The following is a 22,603-nucleotide window of genomic DNA, read 5'->3' as shown; positions in this document are numbered from 1 at the left end:
TATCTCTGATGTGCTTGGCAGAGGAGGGTGGGGATGGAACTGAAGCATAGTAATGAACATTGCATCGCTTTCAAAGCTGTTTGTCACATCTGGTAAATATTAATGAATTCTTTGCAAGAGAACTTCCAGTGTCTATGGCTAGAAATATTTTGCAAAGCGCTTTTTTACTTTTAAGGTTTTTTTTACGTCAGTTGCAAATAATGTCACATCCCCTGCTTGTGAATGTTCAAGGAAGAAAGATTGGAAAAGTTTAAAAATTATATCCTAGTGGTTCTAGTTTGTATCATTGCCATTCTGGTAGATATTAAGATGAAGAATTTCCATTATTTTTCAGTGTGGGTTATAGCCTAAGTCTATTTCACATTTTTAATGCAAAAAGTTCAATTGACTCCTTTGAAACTTTTAATTATTGCAGTGCGATCGTTAATAATGTATGTTTTGTAAATTAGTAATTAAACCTAAATCGGTGTTGTGGATTTAAATCAATTCCAAAACAGTCATCAATGAAAGCATTTTCATGGGAGAAAGAGCTGGCCTTTAAATAGCACCTTACATAAGTACTCAGGGCATCTCAAAGTGCTTCCTGTTCAGTTAATTACTTTTGAATTTTCAGTACTGTTGGTGTGTAGGCAAATGCAATTTACGCATATCTATGAGACAAATGACCTGATAATTGCTCTTCTTGAGGAAGAAATGTTGGGAAGGACACCTCATGCTTTTCTTTAAATGGGGCACAAGCAGGTGAGACCTTTAGTTAAAAATCTAAGAGGGAGGTCCCTCTCAGTATGATGAAACTAGATTATATGGCCAAATCTTGAAATCACACCCTATTGACTCAGAGATTTCAGTATCATCACTGGACCAAGCTGCTGCTTGCTTATGAAGCTCTCTGTTGGCACATTTTCTTCCTTTTAAAGATGGGATTTAAGATTTTTTTCCCAGCATTCACGCTTCATCTCACTAGAAGTTGAATAACGGGTCCATTTTGCCTCTGGCCTTTATCTAATTTAACCACCTGTAAACTACAAGGAGCAACCCAGTGTTATTTTACACTGTTTGCTATTTGGACCTCACAACAATTACTTTTGTATGCATTCCAGTCCCTAAAACCCTTCATCTTATTATCGGTAAGCTTTTCAAGATTGCTATGCCAAAAATTTTAATGTGCCACATGTCAGAAAGCGCTTTGAAATGGTGGGACTCACGTTGGTACACGTTCTGAAACATTTTAGATTCTTAGTCTGCCTGCCCCCAGCTGAGAAAAAAGGTTTCATTGCGAGTTTTCTTTCAAGCACATATACTTCAGACAGATGTGGATTGACGATTTATGTACAAACCCTATATTTATCTTTGATTACATATAAATACAAATTAGCTATTTTCTAAAAAGTGGTTACAATAGCAATAAATACAAAATAGGAATTCGACCATTATACTTCATGTGTTGGGGGTGAAACCCATATAAACATGTACATCTGAAATACAATTAAACATTTAAAAGGAACAATTCTCTGATTAAAATATTTATTTTCCCAATTTCTTTTTAAGTAACCATAAATATATTTTCAAAATAGATGTTTCTATTTTGTTAATTTTTTTTAATATAAATAGTGTCTTCATTGGGAAATAGTAAAGTGTCAAGGTTTTTTTCTGATAAATTTTTTTCTGCTTTAACGACATCCACAACCCTCCACAACCATATCTTGGTAGTTCTTTAATACAACTTTGTCGTATTCATCAAGATAAAGCATTGAGATGGGACTGAGGTCCGTTGGGACGCAGCACGCCCTGGGAATGTTTGCATTGACAGAGTTCACCAATGTCTGCACAATGGCATGGTTCGTTGAGTTTAAGTGATCTGCCAATGGAAAGGGACACTCTCCTTGGCAGTAAAAGGCATGATATCCCGGAGGTGCCACTATCCAGTCATTCCACCCCACATCACTGAAATCCACGTATAAAGGATGCCGCTTGCAGCTAGACCTGTGCCTTTTCTTCTGCTTGTGTTTGGCCTGACGCCTCACTCTTTTCTCAAGAGTATGTCCTTTGCCATTGTGGCTAAACGTCACCAACAAAGGCCTCCTCTGGGGCCAGCTTTCTTCATCTTGGTGCAAGGACCGACTGATCCTGACATGTCGCTTAGAATGTCTGCACTCCTGGTCCAAGTGAATGACTTCCACCATAAACCCATAGTTGGGCTGCCCTTGTACGGTCCACCTCATAACAGAAGGGCTGACATCAAAGCTCTCCCATTTGCTCACATTGTGGTGCACCAGCTTTGTGTCCAGCAGTCGCGTGATGGGATCGCTGCCAGAGGTCGCTGCCACTTTGAGAATTTCGTAAACGTTGATGCGATGGTAACCACCGCTGGCGTTCACACAGGCTTCCCGCTCCTGCTCGCGGTAGATCCTCAACTCTGCCGAGGTGATGAGCTCCTCCTTCGGTATAGAGTTCAAATTGAAGAAAAATCGGTAGGTTGCCTCTCCTCTGGCCCCAGGCAGCTCCTCCATTGGTTCTAAGATGAGAAAGGTATCAGAACCACCGTTAGCCACATTGCAAGGCTCACTGGTAAAGGTGACCTGACATCATGTTGACATACATGAAATACAACCACTTAATGTTTGGGTTAATTATGACATAGTGTAGTCATTACAGTATCAATATAAATGGTCAATAAATAGTAATCCCATCACAGGATGCTTTGAATAAGAAGATTTCTTTCCCCTTGTTTTCCATGTTTCACTGACAAAATATTAACCCTGCGGTATATTTGATCCTCGCAACCTGAGAAAAGTGTAAAAAGTAACAGTCCAACTGGTTATATTGTATTCGAGACAAATTCCCACCTTGATCAGGCTGTAAATTTGAAATGATATTTGCATGTCAGCCATTTTAGGGCAGGGATGTGTTGTAAACAAAAGGTATTGAAATCAACCTGTTTATTTTTAGTTTTAAACCTTAACTGTTAGGCAGAAGAAACATAGACCCGTTCTACTCCCGTGCCTGGTAATCTGACTGAAGTCCTTATTTTTGCATCAATGTCCTTCCTCACAGGAATGCTTCCAAATTGTTAGTGGTGGGTCCATGCAGAGGATCCAACCTGAGATGTTTGAATCGTCAAGAACTCCACTCGCAAAACTGCTAAGTGTTCATTCGCTCAGCTTTGCTGAGTTGTTTGGAAGATGCATTTTAATGTTTTGCAACCCCAGAACTGAGATGCCACGCTCAGACTGAAGGTGCAAAGAATTGTATGGGGAGGGGTGGGGCGGGGAGGGGACTTTGTCACACCTGACTGTGCTCAAGGGTCCCTTATTGCCAGTGCAATACAGAACTGCACCAGACTACAATGTCCCTAGATCACCACATGCTTGTGCCACTTGCAAACACTGGCTTATTCAAGAGATAGCATCATATTCTGTAATTACCTTTCAGGATTTAGCCTCTGAAGTGATTTGCAGATAATCTCATTCACATTCTAAACACGCTGCATTGTCTTATTCTGTCATTGTGCCTGTCTGTACATTTGATCAAACTTAAAACAAAAATACCTGGAAAAACTCAGCAGGTCTGGCAGCATCTGCGCAGAGGGACACAGTTAATGTTTCGACTCCGAGTGACCCTTCAACACAACACCGTGTCCCTCTCCGCAGATGCTGCCAGACCTGCTGAATTTTTCCAGGTGTTTTTGTTTTGGATTTCCAGCATCCGCAGTTTTTTTGCTTTTATCTATTTGATCAAACATGTTGTGCGATATTAACACAGGCTAAAAGACGCTATGACTATCTCAGGACTTGCTCCTGTTTCAAGAATGTATAACATGGTCAATTTTCATATTTATTTTCAGCTGGGGACAGGTTGCTGGGGGTCGGGGAGGGGGAGGTGGTGGTAAAAAATGAAGCATGATTGTCTACTTGTAACTAAAAGTTAAATGGATTCGAAACAAAATTGAAGAGCCGGAGTGTAGCTGCAGCTTTTGTGCAGGATTCAACCAGGCCGGTTTAAATTAAACTCCAGTGTCTCACCAGTATTAGTGATAGCATGCGGGCCTTAGGACCTCGAAGCCGCTTTAACACCACGATACAAGATTGGCATCAGATGCAAATACTTTTTTTCTCTCTCTCTGAACACGGTGGATTTATTAAGACTGGCAGTGGTATTTTGTTTGGGGGGGGGGGGGGTGGGGGGGGGAGGTGGTGGAGAGCTGATTCGATATTCTTGTAAATAAAGATGTGCATGAGAATTCTACTTAATGTTTAATATCTCAGTCTTGCAAACTTTCAAGACACGTAAATACGAATTCACTCTCTGTGTCATTTTAGGAGAGGTTTGCAGGAAGGGTTCCCCGGACTATCTTTATGCAATCGATGCAAGAACAATGCATCGTCTAAACTCTACAGAGACCCAATATCAATAATTCAAAAGATTTGTGTGAGCGACAAAGGATTCGTTCACTAGCGTGTCAGTAAAGACTATTAAAGTATCAAGTCCCAGGTACGTGTGTGTGTGTGTGTGAGAGAGAGAGAGATCTGCAAAAGAGATGTAACATCCCGAATGAAACAAAATCTTGCAGCCTCTCCGCACACAAGAGGCAAAACCCCAGATAAGATAAGCTTCAGGTGCCTTACGGGGAGGATAAATATTTATGGCCATTGTAGTTGCACAGTTAATCTTGGAATGCAAAAATGTGCCCGCGTCACCTGTATATATAAAGAATAGCAAATCATTCACCAGGTCGTCATTCCACGATAACGAACGCGATGTATTTTGACCTCACAGCAAAACTTCTACCTCCCCCTCACCCACCCACCTACCCTGGTTTCTGGGGCAGAAACTCAGCACGGGACAGCTGGCAACTGCAGCAGAATTTCAGTGGGTGGAGAAAGAGAGAGAGAGGGAGAGAGAGAGAGTTGTACCTGCTAGCAATTGACTGTACTGTGTGAGCCCAGTGACAAACTAACAGGAAATGCAACGTAAAAAGAGCCAAAATGAAATGAGTGCGCTTTTGAATTCGGTCATAGAGCCAATGGTCACGATTAAATACATAAACGGACACTGTATAAACACGTTCTCTGTGTTTGTGTCTATTTTACATGCATGGGGAGGAGTGTGCTATTATGTGGCCACACTCTGTCCAGGTATGATTTGTGTGACATTTGATTGTCGCCCCCAGGTTAATGCAGTTGGGATGTTTGGTTGTCTGAAAAGGTTAGTTCTCCCTGAATCTTACCTTCGTGGTGAAAGCTCCTGACTGTGTTGGCGTGGCTGGCTGGCCTCTCGGGGAAGTGGGACAGGACCGAGCCAGCCCGCCCTTCCTCGCCGGAGTGCAGCCGGTACAGGTCCACCATGTACTGCGGGATCACCGGGTTTTGGCTGGGCTGAGGGCGGCGCCGGAGGCCGAACATGTTGAGCAGCCGCAGCTCGAACTCCTGGAGCATGTCCTCGGTCTGCAGGGGGCTCGCCCGGCCCGAGTTGGCCTCCCGCTGCTCGGCGAACTTTCTCCGGCCGACCTCGGGGATGAGCCCGGCCGAGCCTCCGAAGAGGACCTGACAGAGCAGGAGCACCATCAGAGATCGTCTGCCAGCGGTCATCGTGCCTCTGCGGAGGGGGACAGGCGATGTTAATCCGTGCAAGGGTCACAAATGGCAACAGGCAGACAAGACACGCACAAATGAAAATGAGAGGAGGGGAGGGGTGGTGGCGGGTGGGGGATAGGGGACAGGCAAAGAGGGAAATACAATGACAGGCAAGAGATAAGGAGAGGGGAGAGAAGATAAGGAAATTGTAAGAGCGCAGTCGAGAAGTGAGAGGGATTTCCCTCCCCCAGTTTGGTGATGATAGATCTGTTAAAGGGTGAGGGAAAGGGGAAGGGGCGGGGGGGGGGGGTGATCTGCTTTAATTTTGAATGAAGTAAGGAGAAAAGTGTTTTTTTGGGGAGGCGAGTGGGTGGGTGGGGGGTGGATAAGCGGAGGAAGGGGAGGAGGGAAGGGGGACCGAGCACACACACGTGTGGATGTGAGCCGCCTTGTTTATGTTGGCTGAGCTGTTGTGTCTGTGGAGAATGGGACAGATCAGAGAGCAGACGGACAGGTGCTCGCTCCGCCACTGCTGGTGCCTGGGCTTCACTACAGCCAAATGCACCTTCTCTCCCACCCCTCCCCACTCTCCAACCCGACCCAAACCTCCCCGCTTTACCTTTCAACTTGAACAAGGCGCCCCAGCTCAGATACAGCAGCGGTCCATGTAAACGCGCAGGTCTTGGGGAGCTATGAAATCCTGCCTGTCTCTTGACAGCACCGCCTGCAGTCTCCGCACTCTGTCAGCTCCGTCCCGGTTAGCTCCTCTCTCTCTCTTTACCCCCTCCCGAAAATCAAGGCTTGCAAGACGCCGAAACATCTGGTTTGGGAGGGGAGGGGAAGGGAAGGGACGGGGGATTGGGGATGGGGGGTGGTGATAGTGGGAATGATAACACGATTTTGTTCCACCTTTCCCTCTCGTTTTTCGACTGCTTTCACATCCAGAAGGGGTTGTCTGGAGCGCATTAGTCCCCTCTGCCTGTGTGTGTGTCTCTCTGTCTGTCTCTCTCCCTCGCACGCAGTAGCCTTTACAGTGAGAGCCAATGAATCGATGTGTCCTGCGACCAGAGTGGTACTACCTGTGTTGGCTCCCTGGGTCCGCTCAGGACTCTCCTGTCACCCACATTGTTCGCTGTTCAATCCTCTTTCACTTCTGTTTAGCTCTCTCTCTCTAATTCAGGCGTGAGGAAGATGTCCAGAGAGCGATGCACCTTTCTACACCAATCAATAGCAGGCGGAGAGGGAGCAAACTTCCTTTTCATATATGTTAAAACGCATTTAAATGTATACGACTCACGAAAAGGGAACGGAATCCAAACAAATCACTTGGGTTTCCTCGCGAAACCCTAAACAATGAGCGATTAAGAAAAATCCATCATTTCTTAACAAGATGGGTCCTTCTATATATATAGAAAATCCACAGGAGATTGCAGCATGTATTTTCGGTGGGATTTTTATTGATGTGATTCCTGTTCCTGCTGCATAGTAATTGAAGGAGGTTTATATATATATATATACACACACACACGTCCTTTGTTGCTCTCTGATGTCACTACAAAGCGGCGTTCTGCCAATCAAGTGCGGTAATGATTCCTGACACAGTCTCGACATTCAGATCATTGCAATAGATGGTTTTCTGAGCAGTCTGAAGAAATAGAGCATGGGTAGTCCTGCGATGTGGCAGCAGGCAGGCAGGCAGCAACAGTAAAACCGCCCTTCGCGTTTGAGGAGGGAGGGGAGGGGAGGAGGAAACGCGGAAAGTGTGCAGGAAAAATCTCTGCAAATGCACTTTTAAAAAAAACACGCACACCTCCTAAATACCGCCTTTTAACCCTTTCAAAACCCGAACTCGCCCCGAAACAACCACTCTCCTTCACTCCTTGACTGATGATATATTGGCCTATAATTATTTCATGGGACGGTAGTTTTGAAGGACAGATCATATTATCCATTTATAAATGGCCTGCTTGTGTGTAGAAGCCATCACAGGAATTAAGTCTAACCTCACCCGTATGCTTAACTCAAATTATTATTTTTTTTAAAAGAAAAAGGTAGGGCCCGAGTTTGCTTAAAACATTTCTTGAGGCGACCCATAAATCAAGAGGCTCTCGTCTACAGTACGTGCGAGATTTATTTACTCTTAATCTGGAGATATGATCTAGGCGCTTACAGCGATGGTTCTGGGAACTCCCGCTGGGACAGTCAGAAACGGGGCTTTACCAATCTACACGCGAATAGGTTAGTCCGAGAGGTGAAGGGAGGGACGGGGAGCGGCGTTGCCAAAGGAAAGGAGCTTCCTTGGATTTTTTTATATATATTTATAGAAGTTTTAATAACAGGACGAGAGTTTTTTTTGCTAATCTACCAGTGTGACTTTTCTCCCCCCCCCCCCCCCCCCCCCCCCACCACCACCTCCCCACACACACAAAACAAAATAACAGCAAACCATCAGTAAAGACTTAATGATCGGAGCGGGGATGCGCTTCGGGGAAGCACACGGGTCCGTTCGGGTAAGATTTGGGGAGAAATTCCCCAACGAAACAAGGTGAGGTCTGACATGTTGTAAAGAAGAGGAAAAGGCAAGAGCTCCATGAACAGTGCGCCAACCCCTGGTCAAGACGGCGAAAGAGCAGAGGGGTTGAATTTTCCAAACTTCCATGTACAACGGCTCCTTTGTACAGCTCTCGAACGCAGGAGAGTCAAATCAATTTTTTTCTTTACACTCCGCTAACACAGATCCGGTTCTCCTCCTCTCCCCCCACCCCCAACACCTCCCCGCTGCAGTTTATAACCTTAACAAATAATTTTTTTTTAAATTAAATCTCCCAGGTGTGAAAATCATTTGGGGTAACCGTGGCGAGCGGGGTTTGGGCAGAGAAGTAGAGGTGGTGAAAAGGTAGAGAGAGAGAGAGACAGAATCTCAAAACCAGAGAGGAGAACAAGTGTATGATAAGAGGGAATAAAACAATGCTTATGGGGCATGGCTGTGCATCAGGGAACTCTGGTCAGAAAGAACAGTAAGACATGTGGCTGAATAATAATAAAAATACAAAGTTAAAAGCAATTGAAAGTGTATCAATTATAAGGACCCAGTCATCCTGTAGTAGTAATAATCATTCGTTCCAATTGGCTTGGTGTGATCAATCAATTTAAAATAAGTAAGAAAATGAGTTAAATCTCAGAAACCCCCCTCACCCTCACCCCCACCCCCTTACCTGATTAAGAATATTGCATTAGATCAGGTAGCTGCAGCAAAAACCCGGCTGCTCCTGTCAGCGGGGTTTGATGAGAAAGTGCAGAACGGGAAGGAAAATCGAACCATTTCACTGGGTGATCAATCTCGGAGGCACAAGAGGTTATCCTTGGGTGTACGCAACAAACGCGAGAGGAGGCTCCGGGCGCCCGATTTAAAGGATCCGCAGCAAGTCAGTTCTTCCAGTGGATGACTTCACAGCCGCTCATGCAAGGCGCATTCTCACTCACTCACTTCACTTCGTCCTCCCTATATTGTGGCTGGCACCGGGAATGTTTACAGCACTGAAATGACTCACTCATTTGAGAGGCGATCTTCATCTAACGTCATTACATCACAGAGGATTTTTGTATTTTTTTAAGAAAAAGGTCCTGTTTGAGAGTGTAAACAGGGTGACTGATGCTGTGTCTGTGACACAGGGAGTTTCCTAAACACTGTCACAGGTTTTTCTCTGTCAGAGAGAGAGAGAGAGAGAAGTGTTACAAAGCGGACTGGTTTTAAAAAGAAACTACTCGTTCCGAGTCCTGAGTGGTGGCGAAAAAAAAACATGATATGGATTTTACCCGCCAATAATCAAATCTTTAAACATCGTCTAGTTAACTGGGAAACTCAACGTGATTGGAATCACGGATATCTCTATATCTTGTTTTTATACTTTAATTAACTCCAATAAAGTAATGCTGGCTACCAACGGATTCATGTTGTGGGTAAAGGCTCTGAAGAAGTCATTACGGACTCGAAAGGTTAACTGTCTTTCTCTCCAGACCTGCTGAGTTTTTTCAGCTTTTTTGTTGTTGTTAATTTTGTGGATTACTTGTCCCCAACAATTCTCCAGACACTCGCCGACATATCTGTATTACCCGGCACCTATAGGGTGGACATACACAGGGTTAATGGACATTATTGAAAGATGCAATGGCACATGTTACAACCTGGTCGGGTCTTGTAAGACCCCAATTGGCGGCAGAAACTGTCCCCATTCTTCGCTCAGCAATGTTCCCAGTCAGCATGCAAATCTTTATTTTATCTCCCCCCGCCTCCCCTGCGGCGGGGGGGGTGGGAGGTATTTTATTATTCGTTGAGCTGCAGATCCCTTCAAAAAAATGCTTACTGTCCCTTTAAAAAAGCAAAAGGCTGCAGATGTTGGACAGCTGAAATAAAATCTAGTAAAGGCGCTGGGAATGCTCAGCAGATCAGGCAGCGTCTTTGGAGAGGGAAACAGAGTTCACGTTTCAGGTCGGTTGACCTTTCATGATAGAGGAGCTGAAATGTGGCCCCATATTTCTCTCTGGCCGCCTGCTGCCAGACCTGCTGAGTATTCCCAGCGTTTTCTGCTTTTATGTCAGTTTACAGTGTCTGCTGGGATCTGCAGAAAGCACCGCGTCTTGTCCGCCCAGCTGGTCACTCAGCAAACCAGACACTTCCCACCTTGCAAAATGAAAAGCGTGGGCAGAAAATAACGAAACGTTAAATTAAAAAAAAAATACAGGTCAAAGATCACTTTCCTGTTCTGTCGGGTTTGCTGTCGGGATTATTTTATTTGCGTTAGTCCTTCCAGCCCAAGGTAGTCACCTTTGAGGTGAGTCTCAACGTTATTGAGTCCAGACTCGCTCACGAGGTTTTGGGCATGCGGAACGTTTAAAGCAACAGGATAAACTGTGATTTCGCGAAAATCAATTAAACGTTTCAGAAATACAGATCGATTATATCCCTGCGCCCCTCCCAAATACCCAGTGGCTTATTTGGTTAGAGAGAAGTCGTTTCGCAATTTGCATTGGACCCCGAATGTTGGCTTGTTGAGAATCGCCGTTATCTTTAACTCAAATTCAACTTCGTAGGAAAGGCCGTATCAAAATTGATAATTTTATTCTTTTTTTTTAAACTTAGTTGGATAATGTATGTCCTTTTCATGACTCGTTTAGAGAAATAGAGGGCAGCCATTTTGATAAGTAATGTCTGCCCATTTAAGTTGTCAATGTTATTTGCACAGGTTTTGATCAGGACAACATCTGAACTCAGGAGTAAGCCTTCCCTATGGAGCTCGTTTTCTGTCACTGGAGTGGGAAATATTCTAGCTGCAGTGTTTCTTCCCAGAGGTTCCACAAGGGTTTGGTAATAACAGCAGTGCCTTATATGTGGTAGTAACCAGGAAGCTAAGCTCCCAACCTTAGTGTGTGTTGAGGTAACTTTGATGGTGTGCCACATTTCACTTCATGGTCCCTGCAATAGGAAAGAGTGAGCAAAATGACTTATCAGAGTCCCCCTTCTGATTATTATCTAGTGCGCAGTGGTGAAAAGCAAGATTGTACGAACATACAAATTAGGGGCAGGAGTAGGCCATTCGGCCCCTCGAGCATACTCCACCGTTCATTAAGATCATTGCTGATCTGATTGTGGCTTCAGCTCCACTTTCATTCCTACCCTTTATACCCTTTGACTCCTTTGTTAAACAAGGATCTACCTAACTCAGCCTTAAAAAGATTCAATGACCCTGTCTATGCTATGCTCTGGAGAAGGAAGTTCCATAGACTCACAACGTTTGAGAGAAAAATATTTCTTCTCATCTCCATCTTAAATGGGAGATCCCTTATTTTTAAACCTTGTTCCCTAGTTCTAGTCTCTCCACTAGGGGAAATATCCTCTCAGCATCCAACCTGTCAAGTCCCCTCAGGATCTTATATGTTTCAATAAGATCACCTCTCATTCTTCTAAATTCCAATGGACACAGGTCCAACCTGTCCAACCCTTCCTCATAGGATAACCCCCTCATCCCAGGAATCAGTTGAATGAACCTTCTCTGAGCTGCTTCCAAATAAAGAGACCAGAACTTTACACAGCACTCCAGTTGTGATCTCAGCAGTACCCTATACAATTGTAGCAAAACATCCCTACTTTTATAGTCCATTCCCCTTGCAATAAACACCAACATTCCATTTGCCTTTCTAATCGAACAGACCTGTTGTATCTGTGGACTAACTTTTTGTGATTCATGTACCAGGATACCCAGATCTCTTGGTATGATAACTAGTTGAGAATAGGATCAGAGTAGAGATATCTTCCACCATACAGTAACAACAATGTGCATTTATATAGTTCTTTTCACATTGTAAAACATCACAAGGTGCTTCACAGTAAGGCAACCAGATGAAAATTGACATCACACCAAAGAAGGAGACATTATAAGACTGGTGACCAAAAGCTTAGTCAAAGAAATTGGTTTTATGGATGGAAAAGGGAGAGAGAGGGAGGTTGCGAGGTTGAGGGAGGCAATCCTAGAAGTTAGGGCCAAAAGGCATGGTTGCCAATGGTGGGTGAATGAGGGGAGGGATGGAAACATGGGCAGAGTCAGAAGAGTGCAGATTTCACGGATATTTGTAGGGTTGGAGGAGGTTACAGAAAAAGCGAGAAATTGAACGAGAATCAGGTTCAATGATAATGACCTCTCGCCATCCAGTAACCCACTATGCTCATTGCCGAGGCTAATGTGTGACAAATGGGCCCTCAGATAAGGCACTCCTTGCAATGATAGCCCAGCAAAAGTCAGCTTCTCCAGGCAGGAGGGGAGATTTTCTCCATCATAACACTTCCCTTCATCCATTTGTGTGGGTGCCACATCTCCCACACTGGGCACCTCTGCACATGATGGCTGACGCAAGGCAACCACATCTTCCCTCTCCACTTCATGAAGCTGTGACAGCTGCTGTTGCTCAATCCTTTTGCCAAATACTGAAGGTAAGAGTTTAAATTTGACAACAAATCACAACCCTAAAAGCTGACAGCTAATGGATTTCTTATCTAGGACCAACACCATAAATTTTAATCAAAATTATTATGGTGCAGATTATTTTTATTATTTGAACTGTTCCACTGATCTCGGTCACAGATCGAGCTGATAATGCAAGTTGCAGGAGGTGAGATTCAATCCAGCCAGAACACAGAAGCAGCTTTATTAGTTGTAAATTGTATTTTCCGGATATTATCCATTTAGCTCCCCACTTCGGCTCAATTGCTTGGGAGAAATTTGACAACAGTAATTTATTTTTGAAGATTTACTGGAAACCATGTAAAAATGAATGAAACCCCCTAATTAAAATCATATTTTACACTAAGAAATAAGGTTGATTTTCAATACAGCTACTTAGCATACATCCCTTTCAGGCCTCAGTAATGTACAAATAGGAGGTTATAGGATTATGCAGGATACAGGTTATCCTTAATCTGGTCCAAAGGTGATCATTGAAATTTAAGCACATTAGGTAACAATGCTGTACTGTGGTCCTCAGCTCTAGGATTCATCAACAACTCTTTCGTTAACACATTACATTTAAAATCAGAATTCAAGTTTACAATGAAAATATACAGCCCAATATTGTTTTTTTTAGAGTAAATTAAAACCAAAATAACTTTGAAAAAAGAGTGGTGCAGTCAGTCATTTCAACATAAAAACAGAATTACCTGGAAAAACTCAGCAGGTCTGGCAGCATCAGTGGAGAAGAAAAGAGTTGACGTTTCGAGTCCTCATGACCCTTCAACAGAACTGATTGAATGTTAGAAGAGGGGTGAAATATAAGCTGGTTTAAGGTGGGGGTGCCTCTTCTAACTTTCAATCGGTTCTGTTGAAGGGTCATGAGGACTCGAAACGTCAACTCTTTTCTTCTCCGCCGATGCTGCCAGACCTGCTGAGTTTTTACAGGTAATTCTGTTTTTGTTTTGGATTTCCAGCATCCGCAGTTTTTTGTTTTTATCTCAGTCATTTCAGCATGCTGGATGTAGTGCTGAAGGAATATGTGATCAAATTCAAAGCTACTTTAACTACAAAAGCATCTCTTCTGCAACCACATTCATTCAAGTCTACATCATTGTAATGTCTCAAAACCACACAGTCATCATTATTATAATATGGCATTGAAATAGGAGACAGCTTTTTGGGACACAGCATGGCTGAGGGTCTCATTTGGAATGCACCAGTTTTTGTGTAATAGCATGGCCCATGGTGTTAAGGCTCCCACTTGGGGGGGGAAAAGGCCATCCCCACTAAGACAATAATTAGCCATGTAACCATGACGGGTGATGATCCAAATTTGCCAGCCCACATTCTTGAACTGTATATAGGGTTTCCTTCAGTTGCAGATACATCTAAATACAACGGGATGCTTTGCGATACTATAAGATTTAAGGTTCAAGAGTCACAGATTACCTAAGATAGGCAGTGAAAGACAAGTGAATTTAAAATAGTTTATTAAGTTTCTTAAGACGCAATGGTTTAGATAAGGTGCATTAGCTAAATAGACAGGAAAATCATATGACCCAAGACAGTTAAGAGCGGTTCACTGATCCCAGAAGACGAATGGATGGCTGGACCATAGTGTGTTGATCTCAGTAACTTGTGTTGACAGCATTCTGCACTCTGTAACCGAAGTGTTAGGAAACTCTTCTCCCAGTCTTCCTCACTTTCCCATGGTTTTCCATCATCTTCCCTGGTCCATCTTCCATCTGAAGAAGGTTGCTGCCTGACAAGGTCTTCCACCTGCTTCAAGCACCCATTAATATACTTTATTTCCAGGGGCTAGTTGTTTAACCTACATCAATCACTTGCTTGGACCCTGCTAGCCAATGAATACAGGACCAGTACTCAAGATGTCAGGATGGTCACCTTCCCCTTGTCCATCAATTTAGCTCGAGGTCACTTTTCAGTTTATCTCATGCTGAGGGCCATTTGCTAGCCCTTACCAGACGCTTGTATAAATAAGAGGGTACAAGATGCCAGCCCATTGACTTAGAAATGTCAACGTAGAAGCCTTCATCAAGAGGCCTCAACATTATTTCTGGGGACTGTTAACGTGTTTTTCCAAAGAGAGAAAGAAAACAGTTTCTCTGCCAAGGTGGCCTTATGCTATGCCTACCAATTCAACATTAATTCTATACTTATTCTGAAAAGTAGCAATTATTAAAGGTCCTGTTTCTTAAAATGCTTACAATTCAGCATCATAACCAACACAGAAACTCACTGACACTCTAGCATGGAAGGGCAGTGTTTAAAAATTAGGGTCAACTGATGATGGCCTCCTCTTGTATTGGTATTAAATTTGTGGAATTCCCTCAGATTTTTAGCCTGCTGAATCTAAAACCAAGAGATCGCAGTAAAATTGAAATTGGGGGACATGAGGATAAGCTAGAGAGAGTGTACCTTGATCAATTTTGTGTGGGCTTTTACAAAACTACAAAATGAGTTTGGTGTAAATATTTCAGTGCATTCTTTTTAATTCTTTCATGGGATTTGGTTGTCACTGGCAAGGCCATCATTTGTTGCCCATCCCCAGTTTGCCATTGAGAAGGTGGTGGTGAGCCACCTTATCAAACTGCTGCAGTCCTGTGGTGCAAGTACAACCACAGTGCTGTTAGGAATTCCTGCTGCCCTCAGAGGTGGGTACAAATTCAGACAAAATTTGAACCCTAACTGTGCCAGCTTCAACTTTTCCATTTTTTCCAGCATCAAAAGATTGAAGCATAAATGCTTTTGAACACAGATCAAAGGTCTAAATTCAAATGCATCAATATAGCTACCTATCAAAACAAATATTTATTTTACACCACCACTTTGAAAACCATACAGTTTAACAGACAAATAATGATTGTGAATTCTTTTTTTCAAAAAAGAGCAACATTTGTGTTCTAGTTAAGAATCAGATTGTGGTAACAATTAACACTGCCCAGAAATTGTTTTAATCATATTCAAGCCAATTAGAAAATGCTGTTACACGTGCTTTGCAAGTCCATTAAATTATGCATAAAAGCAAATTATGTCTCTTTAATGTTCATACCTAACCTTTGGATCAAAGGAACTATTCCAATAATTCTATTTTTATACCCAAGGCTATCACATTTTTTTTCACACATTTTAACTACTGTAATTGGCCTTGATGAGTGCAGCTCCAACAACACCCAAGAAGCTTGGCACTATCCAGAACAAAGCAGCTCACTTGATTGACACCCCATCCACAAACATTCACTCTCTCCACCACCAAAGCACAGTAGCAGCAGTATGTGCCGTCTACAGGATGTACTGCAGGAACTCACCAAAGCTCCAAGCACCTTCTAAACCCACAACCGCTACCATCTAGAAGGACAAGGGCAGCAGACACATGGGAACAGCATCACCTGGACGTTCCCCTCCAAGCCACTCACCATCCTGGCTTGGAAATATATCACCAATTCTTCACTGTTGCTGGGTCAAAATCCTGGAACTCCCTCCCTAACAGCACTGTGGGTGTACCTACACCACATGGACTGCAGCGATTCAATAAGGCAGCTCACCACTAACTTCTCAATGGCAATTAGGGATAGGCAATAAATGCTGGCCTAGCCAGTGACACCCACATTAAAAACACATATTAGAAAAAACCTTCATTGCTTAGATCATGTAAAGAAAGAACTGGTATTAGTATAGTGTCTCCGAAAATTCCAGGATGTCCAAAAGGGCTTCGCTCCTTAACTTTGGAGTTAAATTAACTTTGGAAATGTAGTTACTGTTGTCATGTAGAGACCATGTCAGGCAAGATCCTGCACACAGCAATTAAATAAATGACTAATTAAGCTTTTTTACTGGCATTGGCTAAGGCATAGATGTTGGCCAGGATGCTGAAAGAACTCCCCTACTCTTCTTCGAATATTGTCATGGGATCTTTCATCTGCACCAAAGAAGGAAGACAGGCCTTGGCTTAACATCTCACCCGGAAGTTGATATCTCCAACTGTGCAGTGCTCCCTCAGTTCTATACTGTACTGTCAGCCTAGATTATGTGCTCGTCTCTGGTGCGAACATGAAAAACCTATACCCAGCCCTTGTTAAAATCAAGGATATGGTTGAACAGCCATTGGATGGTGTCAATTAAAGCAGTCTGCAATTAAACTTTCAATTAAGATAGCTAGGAAAGTTTTTTTGTATATATAATTCAGAGATTTGAGTACAGGGAGTTTGCATTTGAGTGCAGACTACAGGACGACGGTTGGAATTTGTCTTGTTCTATAAAAATAAAGGGTCATTTGAGATATCTGACATCAACTCACAAGCTGATACTATCTAATAGCACTTCAAAGTATCCAAGTAATTCTCTTCACATCATAAAAGTGAGTCTTTATCAATCCTGATAATTATTGCACTGATGCTACCATCTACTGTATACTAAAGCTGTAACTGAAATATTATACATTATTAAAACATTGACTTTTAGCTTCAAGACACTAAACAGTAGGTACATATTTTGTTCAATCAGTTTTGTCAGGATGGGAGGAAGCACTACAAGATCATCATGTTATTTTACAGTTAAGTGGTTGATACACTTATCAAACAATGGAACAGCACAGCAAGAGTACTGATGAGAATTCAACATTGCATTGCTGCATGTCATCTCAGCAAAATTGGAATCACCCAGAAGACAAGGGAGAGGACTAAATAGGAAAATGCCCATGCTTCTCACATGAAGGTTTTCAAAATTATATTCATGAGATTAACATTGGCCTGAATACCAGAACTTTCCTGCTCTTTTAATGCTATGGAATCTCCAATGTCCATCTGAGAGGGCAAGCTGGACCTCAGTTACCTGTTCATCTCAAACAAGGCCCTTCCTACAATGTAGCATTTCCTCAGTACCACACTGGAGTGCCACCAAAGAATATGTGCTGAAAACTTGCATTAGTACTTGAACCTAAGACTGTTACTACTAAGCCAAAGCTGACACCTCTCATGGAATTATTGAGGATTCCAGGAATGGATGATAACAATAGCAGTAGGAAAGGATCAAGGACATTGGATATGAAGCTTCAATGGGCTAAAATGAACTGCAGAATGTGCAGGAAGGAGAAATTAGTAATTCTATATCAGAACATTGCTGGAATGGGGAATAAAATATCTAATATGGAACCCTGTAGGGCATTGATTAAATACTAGGACAGGGAATGACCATTTGTCTCTCAGTTGTTTTGACACTTAACTGGCAATTCTCTTACTTTTGTTAGGCTTGTCAGATCATTTAACTTCTTCTGGCATTGTAAGCATTTTGTAAATCTAAAGGTACCATTTACTGCCACTGCCTCCTCCTTCTACTCCCCTATGATTTCTTCCCAGCTACCTTTGAATGACCATCTTCTTTTGTTATATTTCTAATCAAGCAACTTCACCCTCACAGTCTGAGAAATGTTGCTCCCTGTTTTCCTTCTTTTGCTGATGAATGCACAATATTCAGCACCATCCGTGATTCCTCCGATACCGAACCAGTCTGTGTCCTTACGCAACAAGACCTGGACAGCATTCAGCCTTGGGCAGATAAGTGGCAAGTAACATTCACGCCACACAAGTGCCAGACAATGACCATCTCCAACAAGAGAGAATCGAACCACTTCCCCTTGACATTCAATGGCATTACCATCACTGAATCCCCCAAAATCAACATCCTGGGGGTTACCATTGACCAGAAACTGAACTGGACCAGCCATATAAATACTACAAGAGTAAGCAGGCTGGGAATTCAATAGCTCACCTCCTGACTCTCCAAAGCCCGTCCCCCGTCTACAAGACACAAGTCAGGAGTGTGATGGAATACTCTCCATTTGCCTGGATGAGTGCAGCTCCAAGACCACCCAAGATGCTTGACACCATCCAGGACAAAGCAGCCCGCTTGATTAGAATCCCATCCACCACTTTAAACATTCACTCCCTCCACTACCGATGCACAGTGGTAGCAGTGTGTACCATCTACAAGATGCACTGCAGCAACTCACCAAAACTCCTTCAACAGCACCTTCCAAACCAGTGAGCTCTATCACCTAGAAGGACAAGAGCAGCAGATTCTTGAGAACACCACCACCTGCAAGTTCCCCTCCAAGGCACACACCATCCTGACCTAGAACTCTTTTGCAATTCCCTCATTGTCGCTGGGTCAAAATCCTGGAACTTCCTTCCTAACAGCACTGTAAATGTACCTACCTGTGTGTACCTACACTACATGGACTGCAGCAGTTCAAGAAGGTGGCTCACTACCACCTTCTCAAGGGCAATTAGGGATTAGCAATTAATGCTGGCCTAGCCAGCGACACCCACATCGCATGAAAGAATTTTAAAAATGTCATTTCTTTCACTCCTTTAAATTGAAGAGGGTCTTTGAATCTTGCTGTTGCCTCCATGCTCCTCTTCTCTTAAGATTTTCACCTGCTTCATGTTCCAGCATTTTTCTACTCTATTACTGAAGGCACTCATTTCCCATCCAGCATTTATGTGAAGTCGCTGACTTTAGGATTTCTAATAGGGTAAGTGCCATTGGATGTTGCTGCATGGAAATCCCCCCTTGATGCATTTCTCACAGTGGACATGGAATTTCAGGGCACATGTCTTTAAGGATATAATTACTCTGTTACTTTAACAGTGACACAAAAATGGTCATCTAGCTCAAGGGTCAGATCATAATGAACAGTATTCCATACCAGCCTGAAAGGGACCACATATTCACTAACTCCTCAGATGCTGAAGCAATCCACATCCATATGCCGCAAGACCCAGACAAAATTCAGACTTGAGCTGATAAGTGGCAAGTTACAGTCAGATCGCACAAGTGCCAGGCCATGGCCATCTCCAACAACAGAGAACCAAGCCATCTCCCCTTGACATTCAAAAGCATTACAATTGCTGAATCCACATTCATCAAAATCCTGGGGGTTATCATTGACCAGAAATTGAACTGGACCAGCCATATGAATACTGTGAATAGAAGAGCAGGTCAGAGGCTAGAAATTCTGAGGCGAGTAACTCAGTTCCTAACTCCCCACAGCCAGTCTACCATTTACAAGGTACAAGTCAGGAGTGTGATGAAACACTCTCCACTTGCCTGGATGAGTGCAGCTCCAACAATGCTCAAGAAACCCAACACCATCCAGGACAAAGCAGTCTGCTTGATCGGTACCACCTTAAATATTAACTTTCTCCACCATCGGCACACAGTGGCAGCAGTGTGTTCCATTTACAAAATGCACTGCAGCAACTCACCAAGCTTCCAAACCTGCAACCTCTGCCACATAGAAGGACAAGGGCAGCAGGCGCATGGGAACACCTGCAAGTTCCCCCTCAAGCCACACACCATCCTGACTTGGAACTATATCACTGTTCCTTCACTGTGGCTGGATCAAAATCTTGGGACCCCCTTCCTAACAGCTCTGCGGGTGTAACTACACCAAATGCACTGCAGCAGTTCAAGAAGGCAGCTCACCACCCCCTTCTCAAGAACAACTAGGGTTGGGCAACAAATGCTCACCTTGCTAACAATGCTCACACCCCATGAAAGAATCAAAAAATGAACATAGGAACGGCTGTATGCTATTAAACCCTTCAAGCATGTTCCACCATTCAACTGGATCCTAGCTGATCTGTATCTTAACTTTAAATGCCTGCCACGGTTCCATGTCTTTTCCCTTGCCCAAGGAAAATCTATCAGTCTTAGTTTTGAAACTTTCAACTGACCTACATGCAACCCTGATTCTGGAGGGGAGGAATATGTTGTCCCTTTCAGGCTGTCACATAACACTAGGATGTGCATGGAGTCCAAGCCAGTTTGACCAACAGTGAGGTTCACAAAATGAGCTCTGGAGAAGAGTGATATTGGGCTTGAAATGTTGGCCGAGATTCTCCGGCCTCGTCACGGGTGGGACCCGCCGCGGGCGAGGTGGTGCCCCAGCAGAAGTCCATTGACTTACGGCAGGACCGGAAGATCCCAGTGGCGAGGGGGTGTGGAAAACCCTGCCCGTTAACTCTGTTTCTCTCTCCACAGATGCTGCCAGAGCTGCTGAGTTTTTCCAGCGCTTTCTGTTTTTATTTCAGATTTCCAGCATCTGCAGTATTTTGCTTTTATTTACTAAAGTCTCAGTGAGTCCCTTAAAGCTCTTGTTGTTTTTTTATAAACTGTTCGCCTGAGGGAATTGCTGTCAGTTCTTGGAAACCAGTGCTGTTCTAAACCTTTTGAGAGTGTGAATACTCACGACCACATCCTCAAACATGTGAGGTTACCAGTCGCGAGCAGAATCACGTAGACATGTGTAAGCAGACATGCACAAAGCTCTGCCTTAGTCTTGAGCATTTAAATTGCAGGCAGGCAGTATTAACAATACAGCTTAATTGGAATGAATTCTGTAGCTACTGACCTTCAACAACACAAATGCTGCTTAACATTAGATATTAACCATTTTCGTGAATAGTCAAATTGCAGCTTCTAGGGGTATAGTTTTTAAGACGCATTTTGGTGCATTGGACATTGCAAAAAGAAATTGTTTGAGAAATTCCTCGGAACTAATGGTGCTTTATGGGCATTACTTTGCCAGAAATGCAGCAGAAATTCTATGCCATTGTATCTTGCAGGGTGATAGAACAATTTCAATTTTTTCCTGCCAATCGACTGTCTAATTATCCCTTTTTACAGGCAATTTTTTACAAGGGCCAGTGTGATTTTACTAAGATTAACAGGAGCACTTAAGAACCGCTTATTCTGGCTTCACATTCAATGTGTCTTACTTTGGTTTGTTCTACACTTACAATTTCATGTAATCATGTTTAATAATTGATTTAATCCCAACTGTTGAGTTCCCAGGTAACCAAAAGCGGCAGGGATTCCACAGGTTAACATAATATCCTACTGCATTTCCTAGACAGAGAAATGAACAAATGCATATATTGACAGGGTGAGATAGAGTAAGATGGGATGGCCATGTGGAGTATTTGCAACGGCAAGGATGGGTTGAATCACTAATTTCTGTGCTGTAAGCATCACATAATAATATGTAATACTTAGTACATAGAACCAGCCCCGAGTGACTGGGACAGTAGAGGGAGCTCTTCTGAGGTTGACCTGAAGAACACTATTGATCCAGGGTAAAGAGTTCTTCACTCCATAAGAGGAATTTTAACTCCTGCATGTGAAGCTGACATCACTTTCCCAGGGGAGGCAAATTCAGAGATGTCATCTTGAAGTTTATACTTTTTAAAATCATTTTTAATTGCTTTCTTTTTCCCTTCATCCTTTTTCTCTGGCAATTTTGTTCCACATTCTCCTTTCTCGAAGATGCTGACTCATTGCTTGATATAACTCCATGATCGCTTAAGTGGCCCGCAGAAGTTTGTCCAAGCAGCCATTCTTGTTGTGTTTGCACGCTCAAGCCCTGTGACCTCCAGCTGACCAAGAGTGGAGACATCATGAGACACCACAGCCTAGAAATAACCCTCCCAGTCACCCACCATCTTGACTTGGACAAGTACCTAAAATACTATCAGGTCCTTCTCTCATTTGCTGAAACTGCCCACTACTCCAAGGTCATTTAGAAATGCAAGGATAGATCCTTGCTACTTTTCTCTACTGAATACTGTCTTCTTAAACCCTGCTCCCCTGTCCCATCCACTCTCAACTCCAACAATAAGTGTGAGGAACTCATGTGCTTCTTTGTCACTAAGAATGAAACAATTTGATCAGCTGTCTCTGCCACGTCACTTCCTTCCACGAGCCCAAAATTCCTTTCATACTCCCTCCTTCCCTAGCCTGAACTGGCATCCTTCTCTTGTTTCTTTCCTATCTCCCCTCATGCCCTCTCTGAACTCATCTTGTCCATGAGACCCACTGCCTGTTCCCTTGATCCCATTCCTACTAAACTGATGATCAGCCAACTTCCCTTCCTGGTCCCCATGTTAGCCGATATTGTTAATAGTTCTCTCTCTTCAGGTGTTACTCTTTGTCCTTTAAATTTGCCAT

The 22,603-nt window shown here is 43.2% G+C and overlaps 1 protein-coding gene across 3 annotated transcripts; it reads right to left on the bottom strand.

Annotated features, from left to right (window-relative positions):
- Positions 1-1,311: 1,311 nt before the first annotated feature.
- bmp2a (bone morphogenetic protein 2a) lies at positions 1,312-9,277 on the bottom strand. 3 transcript variants are annotated; one of them, XM_041182878.1, is made up of 3 exons: positions 8,789-9,277; positions 5,228-5,595; positions 1,312-2,515 (listed from the first exon to the last, which is right to left on the bottom strand). In XM_041182878.1, exons 2-3 carry the CDS (start codon positions 5,586-5,588, stop codon positions 1,671-1,673), a joined length of 1,206 nt encoding a protein of 401 aa, XP_041038812.1. In that variant the 5' UTR covers positions 5,589-5,595; positions 8,789-9,277; the 3' UTR covers positions 1,312-1,670. The 3 variants fall into 3 exon arrangements, with proteins under 3 accessions (XP_041038812.1, XP_041038815.1, XP_041038813.1); XM_041182881.1 differs by lacking the exon at positions 8,789-9,277 and adding an exon at positions 6,653-7,196; XM_041182879.1 differs by lacking the exon at positions 8,789-9,277 and adding an exon at positions 6,193-6,441.
- Positions 9,278-22,603: the final 13,326 nt, after the last annotated feature.

The sequence above is a fragment of the Carcharodon carcharias genome, chromosome 2, assembly GCF_017639515.1.
Source record: "Carcharodon carcharias isolate sCarCar2 chromosome 2, sCarCar2.pri, whole genome shotgun sequence".
Lineage (NCBI taxonomy): Eukaryota > Metazoa > Chordata > Chondrichthyes > Lamniformes > Lamnidae > Carcharodon > Carcharodon carcharias.
Note: the sequence above shows the minus strand (reverse complement) of the source record. Positions and strands in the feature narration are given on the sequence as shown.